This window comes from Dipodomys ordii, unplaced genomic scaffold (assembly GCF_000151885.1).
Source record: "Dipodomys ordii isolate 6190 unplaced genomic scaffold, Dord_2.0 Scaffold64, whole genome shotgun sequence".
NCBI lineage: Eukaryota > Metazoa > Chordata > Mammalia > Rodentia > Heteromyidae > Dipodomys > Dipodomys ordii.
Genome location: NW_012267280.1, coordinates 7,302,449 through 7,313,508, shown reverse-complemented (window position 1 = coordinate 7,313,508; position 11,060 = coordinate 7,302,449). Strand labels below are relative to the sequence as shown.

At 45.6% G+C, this 11,060-nt stretch overlaps 1 protein-coding gene across 1 annotated transcript in view; it reads left to right on the top strand.

The window, feature by feature from the left end:
• Positions 1–11,060, top strand: part of Arhgef7 (Rho guanine nucleotide exchange factor (GEF) 7) — an 87,347-nt gene that overhangs the window by 40,018 nt on the left and 36,269 nt on the right. Inside the window, exon 6 of the mRNA XM_013022723.1 lies at positions 4,039–4,127. Within this exon, the coding sequence (XP_012878177.1) occupies positions 4,039–4,127 (89 nt within the window). The remainder of the gene's footprint in view (positions 1–4,038; positions 4,128–11,060) is intronic.

Genomic DNA, 11,060 nt, shown 5'->3' with positions numbered 1-11,060 from the left:
CTCAAGGCGAGCGCTCTACCACTTGAGCTACAGCGCCACTTCCGGTTTTCTGGTGGTTTATTGGAGATAGGAGTCTCACGGTCTCTCCTGCCTGGGCTGGCTTTGAACCTCCATCCTCAGATCTCAGCCTCCTGAGTAGCTAGGATTACAGGCGTGAGCCACCAGCGCCTGGCTTACATTATTCTTGATATGTACAGTTTCATGGAAGGTGTGTAATTGTTACTTAGCATTTACTTTCTGTGTAAAACTCATAGGTTTCTAATGTGTTTTATATGTTTGATACATTCCCAAGCACATAATAGAGACTCTCCCCATTCAAGGAGAAGTCAAGGAGGGAGAAACAGCAGACCCTTCTGATAAATTCAGGCGGAGGTGAGGATAGAGTGTGGTCAGCGGTACAAAGTCCCGGTGGTTACAGGCAAATATCATGGGGTCAGACAGCAGCATTTGTTTTAGGTGATTATTCCTAATGTTCTGACTTTGATCCTGAAATTTTTGGATAGCTCATCATCTGTTGTACAAGATTTGGGAGCTGGCTGGCTTGAGCCGTGACTCATACCTGTGCTGAGCAGTGTCTATACAAATGTAGAGGGGTGACAGTCATTCATTCACAGACCCACTGACCTGAGTGAGCATGTGCCCTGCCAGTTCTTCCGTTTGTCGCCTTTAAATGTTTTCTGCTTACTTTACATAGAAGCGGCCGTCGCTTTCAAGGCATGAAAGAACAGAGGTAGATGTAGGATGATCTGACGGGGAGGAGGGTCCAGGTAGTACAGAGCCTGGCTCAAGTGCTGTCTCTAGTGTGTCCTGTCTGCAGCCCATCCCCCTTTGCTGTGGGCTGACTCTGGGTGTGTAGGGGGGGAAGATGTTTTTCTGGAAGCACCCAAGGCCTAGGGGGTTCTTCTTGGTACAGATGCATATATTGAACACTCTGAGTCTCTGAGGCTACTTCACACACAAATGCACTATCCTCCCCCAAATGCTGGCCTCCTGGCCTGCTGTGGCCTCTGACTGTCTCCATCTTTGGGTATGAGTGACGAACACCTTGTGTCCAGGGCACAGCACATGGGACAAGGCTGGAGTCAGGTTGTTAGTCCTTAGTACTGGAGATGGTTTGTAAGTTTATGTCATACAAACATGGGCCTCAGCAAGTTGGAGGAAAGAGCTTTCGTGCTGCGGTCATAGGACTAGGGCATGAACCCTTGTCCATCCAGGCTCTGTCAGGCAGGTAGGCCACTTTCCTCCTGCGAGCAACGGGCAGCAAGCAGCCTTCTAGCCCTTGGGTTCACTCTTGCTTTGGTTCATGTTTGCTACAGTTTGTCTTCTGACTCTTTAGCTCCCTGCTCCTCTTTCCTCCTCCCGAAGTTGTTCTTTATTATATTGTTTTACCTTCTGCCCGATCTCTTTGTTGGCAGTGCTAAGTAGTGCGGTTGAGTCTTATTTCGAATTTCATCTGCAGTTGGCCCTCATTTTGTGACATGAGGACTGACTTTGACCCTTTCTTTCTGCCTGTACTCACTCTGCAGGGTCTGCTAGTGAGTTCTCATGTCCCTGTTACAGTTAGCACAGTTACCTGGTTCTGAAATAAGAACAGCATTTACTCAGCAGATGCGTGAGCTGCTGGAACCCACCAGTGCCAAGCCAAGAGGGCTCCTGCTCATGAATCAGGAATCTCAGCTGAGGAGCTCGCAGGCACAGAGGCAGGGAAGAGGCCACCGTGCTGTGTCCTGTACCCTCTGTGGGCACTGTGAAGCAATGAGACCTAGCTCAGTGTAGTTGCTTTCATTTTTTTTTATTTTTAGCAAATTTTGGTCCCTAATTCAAATAGACTAAGAAAGCCATTATGACACACAAGGAGATTTGCATATAGTTTAAACATTAAATCAGATCAAGAAGTTATGATCTTGTCAGACGTGCTAAAGACCTGTTAGGGTGTCCCTCTGACAGGATAGGAGTGCTGCAGTAATAGTGGCTGAAACAGTATTGCTTCTGGCATTTGTTGTGTGAGGCTCAGGAAAAAAAGGACCTAGAATACTAATGCAGTAATACTAATGCATAGAATACTAAGAGCAGTACACAAGATCTGTTTTCCCATATAACTGCATTGCTGTACCGAGTGGGGAGAGGACAGCGATAGTGGAAGACAGGTATGATATCATTTTCACACAGATCAGGAGGGGGCTATCAGCAGACTCTCTCCTAAGGAATTGGGAGACATGGGAGAAGTGACAGTTGAAACCAGAAGGAGGGAGTCTGGGATCCAGGACACTGAGTCAGGCAAAGAACAGAATGGACCACTCTGTATTTACAGAGTGTTATGTGTGTATCCTGGCGAGCAAGTACAGTCTTGGTTGGGATTGGGGAGGGGGGATGGCGGGAGCTGTGCTCAGGGCGTGGACTCCTGGAGCGGTACACCCCTGTTCTTCTAACATGAAACATTTTTGTGGTTTTCTCCTCTTCAGTTCAAGTTTTAGCTGCATGAGAATCTGAGCAAAAGAAGGTCAGTGTTAGCAAGATCAGGTTGGATTTCTTAGGAAACTGAGGGTTTGGAAAACATTTGTTTTTGTCTTGTTCTTTATTTTTAATCACTTGGGGAAACTTGATGGTGAGGTGCTGCTGAAGATTTAGGCAAGAGGCTACGGTCAGGGTGGCATTCTGCAGGCTGGTTTCTGTGGCCAACAAGGGACTGCAGCTTCTGATCAGGCAGTTGGCCATACAGCCCCAGGCCTGGGAGCGCTGGGTGTGAAATTCTCCCAGAAACCCTCACTGTTAGGCAAGGACAGAAGTATGAGGAAAGAAGAGGGTCTAAAAGGAGACTGTGGACAGGTGCCACTGACCCACCAGAGAGAGGGACATTGTGTCTCCCTGAACCATGGACGTCCGTCCAGTGTGATTCTTGCTTGAGGAGGGATGAGGAAGACTTGGAAACTAAGCCTCTAGGAAGGGTTCATCTGTCTGAGTGCCCGGGGAAAGAACGTGGAAGACCAACTCCCCTCCCTTTGTCCTCCCAAACCCTGTTTTTTGCTGTTCTGCCTCTGTAGCCCAGAGAACCAGTGATAGACAGAAGACAAACCCACAGGCAGAACCACAGGATTAAACTGCCCACTTGCCCTATCATTTGCCAGTGATAGATAGCCACAGAACCATTACACCACATCTGTATTCATTCCAGAGAGCTAGTGTGAAAACACTGGCACACCACACCATAGAGCCAGTGATTGACACCTTTAAAACTACTGGCACATCCCTCCCCCATACATTTATAGCTGCACATACACTTATTACCTGCTTACCCAGCGGGCCAGCAAGATGCATGCATGTAACCCAGCTTTTGTTGAGTAGTTGCTGCTTCAGTAGGGTCTGTTGAGTGGAGTTGATCTCAATCGCTGTAGTTGCTGGGCCTTCTTTAGGCCATGCCACTTTCCTAGTGTTTGCTTCTTTTCCTTCTATTCGTCTCCTGTGTGTGATGGTTATGTTATCTCAAGCCTTATACCTACCCTACTCAGGTCTTTGTGTTTGCTTATTTCTTTACTTTTTAAAGATTATCTTTAAGTAGTTGTACAGAAGAGTTGCCATTTAACAAACAAGTTTATAAATAGTATGAATTGTTATCACCCTTTCATCATTCTTCCACTGATTTAGAGAAAGGCTTTGTATTGAACACTCAGAATCTCTGTAGTCCAGAACAGTGGATCTCAGTATCTTAGTATTACATATTTGTCAGCATTTTCTCCAGTTATGTTTGGTAGTGTGCTGTATTATGACAATATGGAGCTATACATGTGGCTGAATGGCTGCATTCCTGAGCAGTAATGTCTCAGGCCTCCTGACTTGAAGTCAGGAGCACAGGGTGGACATTGAGTGCAGAGTTGCAGGCAGAGGCTGGGTCCCTGAGCTCAGCCAGTGTCCACTGGAGGTCCTCTCCTGCCTTCCCAGGCTGGTGGTTTTGGTTGAGACTGGAGGATAGTAGTCATAGTGTAGGGAGGCTGTTTTGCCATTTCTGGTGGTGTTGATCAATAAAACTTGTTTCTATTTCAGAAAAGCCTGTGTCACCCAAATCAGGATCATTGAAGAGCCCTCCCAAAGGGTTTGACACAACTGCCATCAACAAGAGCTATTACAATGTGGTGAGTAGAGGGCATTTTCCCAAATCATGTCCTGTGTCCTGTGAGGAGGGCCTTCCTGTGGATGTGCCCTGTCCTGTGTCCTGTGAGGAGGCTTTTCTATGGAAGTGCGGCATCCATGGTCTCCAGCGTCCCCATCTGGTCTCTATGAGCTAGAACTAGTTTTTGTGGTGACCTTGTGTGTTTGGAACTCTACCTTGCACTTGTCACAGCACAGTTTCGTGACTGCATCTCTACGGCATTATGTGCCTTGACATGTGTGATTTTAAGATATGTGAATGTGATTTTAAAACCATTGTATTAGCATTGAGAATGGATTGTAAGTACTTTAGATCAGTAGTCTTTGTTATGTGTTGATAGCATGGAATTAATGCCTGAACTTTTTTTTTTTGGCAGGGGCAGGGGGGTGGGTGGGGGAGTCCTGGGGCTTGAACTCAGGTCCTGGGCTGCTTTTACTAAGGACTAGTGGTCTTCTACTTGAGCCACAGTGCCACTCCAGCTTTCTCTGAGTAGTTTATTGGAAATAAGAGTCTTACAGCCTTTCTAGCCCAGGCTGGCTTTGAACCATGATCCTCAGATCTCAGCCTCCTGAGTAGTTAGGATTACAGGCATGAGCCACCCATGCCCAGCATGTCTGACCTTTATACATGGTGAAGACTGGCATTTCTGCATCCCGAAGCTGGCTGCATTTTGAAATGTAATATAACCAGTTTATGAGCTTAACAATAACTATGGTAATAATATAATTATTAAATAGCTGTGGTAATTATATATATGTATACACATACACACATATACATACACACATCTTCTCTGTACCTAAGCAATTACATATACTTAGAAAATTGAAAATTAAAAAAATTTTAAGTTGTTGGTATAAACTTGCTAAATGTTTGTTTTGAATTCTTTGGAAATGTGCATTTGTTTTGCGCCCCTTGGTTTTTTATTCGTGATCAGGAGGGGCAAAGGTTTATATTTGACATAATGGCAGCTGGCTTAAGTGAGTGTTTCACTTCTGTACCTTTATACCTTTATTAAGTGATGAGAAGCGTGGTAGCAGATTTAAATAGGACTCTTGCCAAATTGCTTCTTACTGAGCCTTGTGCCTTTTATCTGTGGATCCAGCCTTCCCTTAAGCACTGTCCAGGGTACTGGGAGCCTGGCAGGACTGTGGTCCATGTCCGCCTAGGTGAATGTGTGGATACGATGGCCTCTTGTCTGATCTCCTGCCTTGCCATCAGAGCTTCCTTCTCTCCACAGCTTCCTGTCCTCTTCTTGTGAGCAGTTATTCTCTTCACAGCTTCCTGTCCTGCTTCTTATGAGCACTTCCTTCTCTCCACAGCTTCCTGTCCTCTTCTTGTGAGCACTTCTTTCTCTCCACAGTTTCCTGTCTTTTTTTTTTTTTTTTCGGTCATGGGGCTTGAACTCTGGGCTTGGGTGCTATCCCTCAGCTCTTCAGCTCAAGGCGAGCGTTCTACTGCTTGAGCCACACCACTACTTCTGGTTTCCTAGTGGTTTATTGGAGATAAAAGTCTCACAGAGTTTCCTGCCTGGGCTGGCTTTGAACCACAATCCTCAGATCTCAGCCTCCAGAGTAGCTAGGATTACAGGTGTGAGCCACCAGCGCCCAGCTTCCTGTCCTCTTCTTGAGAGTACTTCCTTCTCTCCACAGCTTCCTGTCCTCTTCTTGTGAGCACATTTCTGTGCTTTGCTCCACTGCTCATCAGCAGCCTTTGCTTCCTTTCTTTGTATGGACCAGATCCTCCTCTTTTCTTATTTTAGATAGTACTAGGGTTTGAATTCAGGGCTTATTCTGCTTGTTTGTCTGACTGGTGTTCTGCCATTTGAGCCTTCCTCTAGCCTTGCTTTTTGCCTGTTATTTTGGAGAGTGAGTCTCATGGACTCTTCTGCCCAGTCTGGCTTTGAACTGTGATCCTCTGTATCTCAGCCCTGAATAGCTAGGGTCAAGCTCAGACAACTAATTGCTAGACTGGCTCAGATCTCGCAATTACAGGAGATCTTGCAGTTATAAGAGACGAATTTGTGACCTAGCCTGGTTCTCCTGAGCCTAGCATGCTTGGCTGCCTGTGACAGACACCCTTCCCCTCTGGACCCAAGAAGGGTTTGCTGGGAAAAATGACTGTCCTTTGTCACCTCTTACCACTAGAGCATGAAGTTTCTTGGATCTGTTGATATGGGAAAATGGGCCTGTGGTTTTCCATGTTGATTGATAACAGTATGTTATCAGTTATTCCACTGAGTACGTTGTGTCTGCACAGGAAGCAGCTGTTCTTCCGATCATGCCTGCTGTCAGAGAAGGCAGGGTAGTTTTGAAACATGATTGAGAGGTAGTGGTCACAAATAGAAGTGTGTCTGATGTAGGAAGTCATTCATCCTTCTTCGCCTCCCGCGTACTCCAGAGAAGCACCAGACCTGCCTTTTCCTCCCTGCAGCTCTGCGTGCTGCTCAGGGAGGAGAGAGACAGGTGAGCTGCTGGGAGAGGAGAGGGACAGTCGTGTTGCTCGGGGAGGAGAGAGACAGGTGAGCTGCTTGGGGAGGAGAGGGACAGGCGAGCGGGCATCTCTAGCTTACATCTTTTCATCTTTATCTTCTCACTTTGCTCTCTTGCACTTTGACTAAGATTCTTTTAAAATCCCGTGATCTTAGATGTCTGCCTGGTTCCCCTTCTTCCTATCCTACCCATGTTTTCATGGGTACTGAAGAATTGCGGACTTATCCAACAACCTTAACTGCCCTTGTTCTCATGGAACTTCCTTGTTTCATAGGTCAAAATGGTGTAGGTTGAGGGTTCAGGTGATGACAGAATTCTGACATGGGTAGAAGTTCAGTGTTTGGTGAATGAAGCATGGAGCTGCTAATTCAGGGCATGCTGTCCTAGGAAGTCATGTTCTGGCCAATGCTCTGAAGAGGTGGCTCTTGATGGAGTCTCATTTGGGTTGGGAGGTTGGCTAGGTATGGTAGATTTCTCCCTGTATTTTCAGATCAGGAATGTACGTTCTTGCATAAGTGTCCTATTCGAGGGGAACTCCTTTGTGTAAAAGGAGGAAGTGGTCTGAGGAGCTTGTTCATCCCCCGACAGTAAGGTAAAGCCAGGTTAAACCCAGGGTTGGCTGGCTCCCGCACCCACCTCATCCTGCAGCCTGGCATCTTTGTACATATTGCGCTGATGCATGTCACCTGTGGACCCGAAGCCATTCTAATATGTGCGAGGCAAGTGCTCCACCACCGACCTCTACCCTCACCCTGTCAATCAAGATTGTGTGTGTGTAAGCACACAGAACAGACTTGCCATGAAGGCTGTGAGATATTTGTATAGTCAGGGATGTGGAGTGTCCCTTAAGGACGTTATTTGTAAAGCAAGGCCCTCCTGCTTTGAGGCTGATGGAGTTGGGGTGTGCACACACGCATGTGTGTGTGTTTGTGTGTATGTGTGTGTAGTGTGTTTGCCAAGGCTATGGACCAGGCTGTGTGGCCCCATTGTATAAGTGGACGAGCTCTCTGTGCCTCGTGACTTGAGGGCCGCCCACACTAGCTGACCCCTGTTCTTTGGCCTTTTCGGCACTGTGGTCGTCACCACCTCTTCCTGCCCGAGCCCTGCCCCTCTCTTGGGTAGATCCCAGCTGTCGTGGGAGGGAGCACTGGTGTCCAGGCTGTGCGGCCGCATGGGGTCCTGCAGCAGCCAGCGTGTGTCGGAGGCACCCAAGGGAGGAGAGGTGATGGCAGGTGCATTTGGGTCAGGAAGGGTAGTGAGGCTGCCAGGGTCCCGAGGGCGGAAGCTTCCTAGAGGGCCTGGCTACCAAGGCCTGTGGGCCAGTCCTCAGGCTGTGTTTGTGTGCTTGTTTGCATGTGTGTGTCTGAAAACTAATGCACCTTGCCTTTTTTGGTGGGAAACGATATGGAAGTGGTCTTGAACACCTGCTTGAAAGTCGTGTGTAAGACTACTAATTGTAGAAATGAAGCAGCCTAGTAGCGGATATGTCTGGATGGAGCAATGGTTGTGGTGGCTTTGTGCCCTCTCTGGTGCTCTCTCCAGGGAGCTTTCTGTGTGCATACTGTGCTTAGTGCTAGGATCACTGAGTGATGCTTTCCAACAAATCTTTTCCTCTTTGTACACATGAAAACATTGCTTGTTTGAAGAAACAGTTCTCTATGTTTTCACGTACATGCTAGGCAGCTTTGCTAAGGAGGTGTGCAATATTTGTAACTATGAAACCTAAGTACCCTTTTTAATCTAATTTACAATATTGTAAAGGAACTTTCTTTAAATGTCGGTTACAGGTTGTATTTTTTTCTCGGCTGGAGGTCAGGTGGTTGTTTGCACCTCCCATTTTTGAAGGATCAGGTCTGGCTTAAAGTACAGTCTCTAGTGCTTGGGCTTGTAGCAAAGCCTGTTCTCTGTTCACCAGGCCTCTGACACTTGAGTCCAGTGCTTATATTCTAGAAGGAGAGCATTGTCATCGTGGACCCAGCACCCAGATTTCCCCATAAAGGAATGAACTCCCTTCATGATCCCTCCCCTTGCTGGCTCCCACCCCCTCCCCAGCCATTCTCTCCATGAATTGACCCATTCAAGGGCAAAACCAGAGTTCATTTCAGGCTGTGCACTGGGTAGCTGCTTAGGAGGTCTCACTTCTTGGTGACTGATTGCCTTCTCCTCTGCTCAGAGACTTCTGCAGACAGAAAATAATCATGTCCATGCATGAAGCTGGAGTTGAGGTTTACTCACAGTGGCTTTCCATGAAGTGTTGAAACTTGTGTTCAGATGGACAGGAAACTGGATGTTCTTGGTGTGTTTATCACTCCTGTACATTGTCTTCCTGTGATAAGTTCAGATTCCTTCCTTCCTTCCTTCCTTCCTTCCATCCTTCCTTCCTTCCTTCCATCCATCCTTCCTTCCTTCCTTCCTTCCTTCCTTCCTTCCTTCCTTCCTGCCTTCCTTCCTTCCTTCCTGCCTTCCTTCCTGCCTTCCTGCCTTCCTTCCTGCCTTCCTTCCTTCGCCCTCCCTTTGCCCTGCTGCTATAACATGCTTCCATTTCCTAGTACTTGTTTTAATACACAGTACTTTAGTAGTTCAGAGGAGTTACACTATGGAATTCCTCCTTTAAGTATACTCCCCTTAATCAGTTTGTGTTGAGTCCTGTACATGTTATCATGTCTAGATGTGTTTTAGATCTAGCTTCCACATAGGAGAGAAAACATGCATTGTTTGCCTCTCTGTGCCTGGCCTATCTCACTTAATGTGATTTGTTGTAGGTCCATCTATTTCCCTGAAAATGACCTATTATTCTTTCTAATGGATTAGTAAGATTCCATTGTGTATATGTACCCTATTTATTAATCCACTCATCTGTTGTAATGGCATGTCAGTGGGCTGTTTTCATACCAGCAGGGAACATGGATGTGCCACTGTCTTTATGGTATCTTGACTTGTAATGTTCTGGGTATGCCCAAGAGTGGTATGGCTGGATCATAGGGAAATGCTTTGTTTAGTTTTTTTTTTTTTTTTGAAGAACCTCCAGATTGGTTGTACGAATTTACATTCCTACCAACAGTGCAATGGAGTTTTTTCCCCATATCCTCATCAGCATTCATTGCTGGAATGCACAGAATTGGCCAGTCTAACTGGGACGAGACAGAATCTCAGCTGTTTTGATTTGCATTTCCTTCTAGGGATGATGAGCCTTTCCTCATGTGTCTATTTGTCACTCTTCTTTTTCTGAGAAGTCTCTTTTTAGCTCCTGTGCCCATTTATTGATTGGGTTAGTTGTGTGAGGGGTATTTTTTTCATATACATTTTTTATTGTAAAAACACTGTACAGAGGGGTTACAGTTACATGAGTAGGATAATGAGTACGTTTCCTATCAAGCTGTGCCCATTTATTGATTGGGTTAGTTGTGTGAGAGGATATTTTTTGAGCTCCTTGTATAATTTGGATATTAGGCACTTGTCAGATGTATAGCTGGTAAAGATCCTCTTCCAGTCTGTTGGCTATCTTTTTAGTTTAGCAACTATATCCTTGCCTGTGCAGAAACATTTTAGTTGAAGTCTTGGTATTTCCTGAGCTCCTGTGGGGTTCTTTTCCAAAAGCTCCTGCCTATACTTATAAGCTTTAATGTTTTACCTACTCCATCTTGCTGTAGTTTCCAAGTTTCAAGGACTGATGTTGAGGTCTTTTAACCACTTGGAGTTGATACTGGTGCATGGTGACAAACAGGGATCCAATTTTAGTTTTCTACATATGGAGGTCCAGTTTGTCCAGTTATTGGAGAGGCTGTTGTTTTTCCAACATAAGTTTTTGGCTCTCTTGTTAAGTATCATACGACTTTAAGTGTATGGCTCTATTTCTGGGTCTTCTATTCCACTATTTTGTTAGTATAGCTCAGTGGTAGAGTTTGAGGTCTGAAATCATGATACCACCAACATTGCTTTTTTTTTTTTTTTTTTTTTGCCTAAAACGGCTTTGGCTGTTGGGAGTCTTTTGTTGTTGTGCATATATTTTTGGATTGTTTTATCTATCTCGGTGAAGAACATCATTGGGCTTTTGATGGGGATTGCATTGGATTTGTAGATCGCCTTTGGCAGGATGGCCATTTTCACCATATTAATTCTACCTGCCCATGAACATGGGAGGTCTTTCCATTTTCTGATGTCACTTCAATTTTTTTTTCTCAGATTTTTATAGTTTTCACTATAGCGGTCTTTCACTTTCTTGATATGTTTATTTCTAATTTTTATTTTAAGGCTATTGCAAATTGAATTGTTTTCCTGATTTCCTTGTCTATCTGCATGTTGTTGGTATAACTGATTTTTGTGGGTTGATTTTTTTTTTTATTTGTGAAGATACTGTACAGAGGGGTTACAATTACATGGGCAGGATAATGCGTACATTTCTTACCAAGCATTGCAGCCTCCTC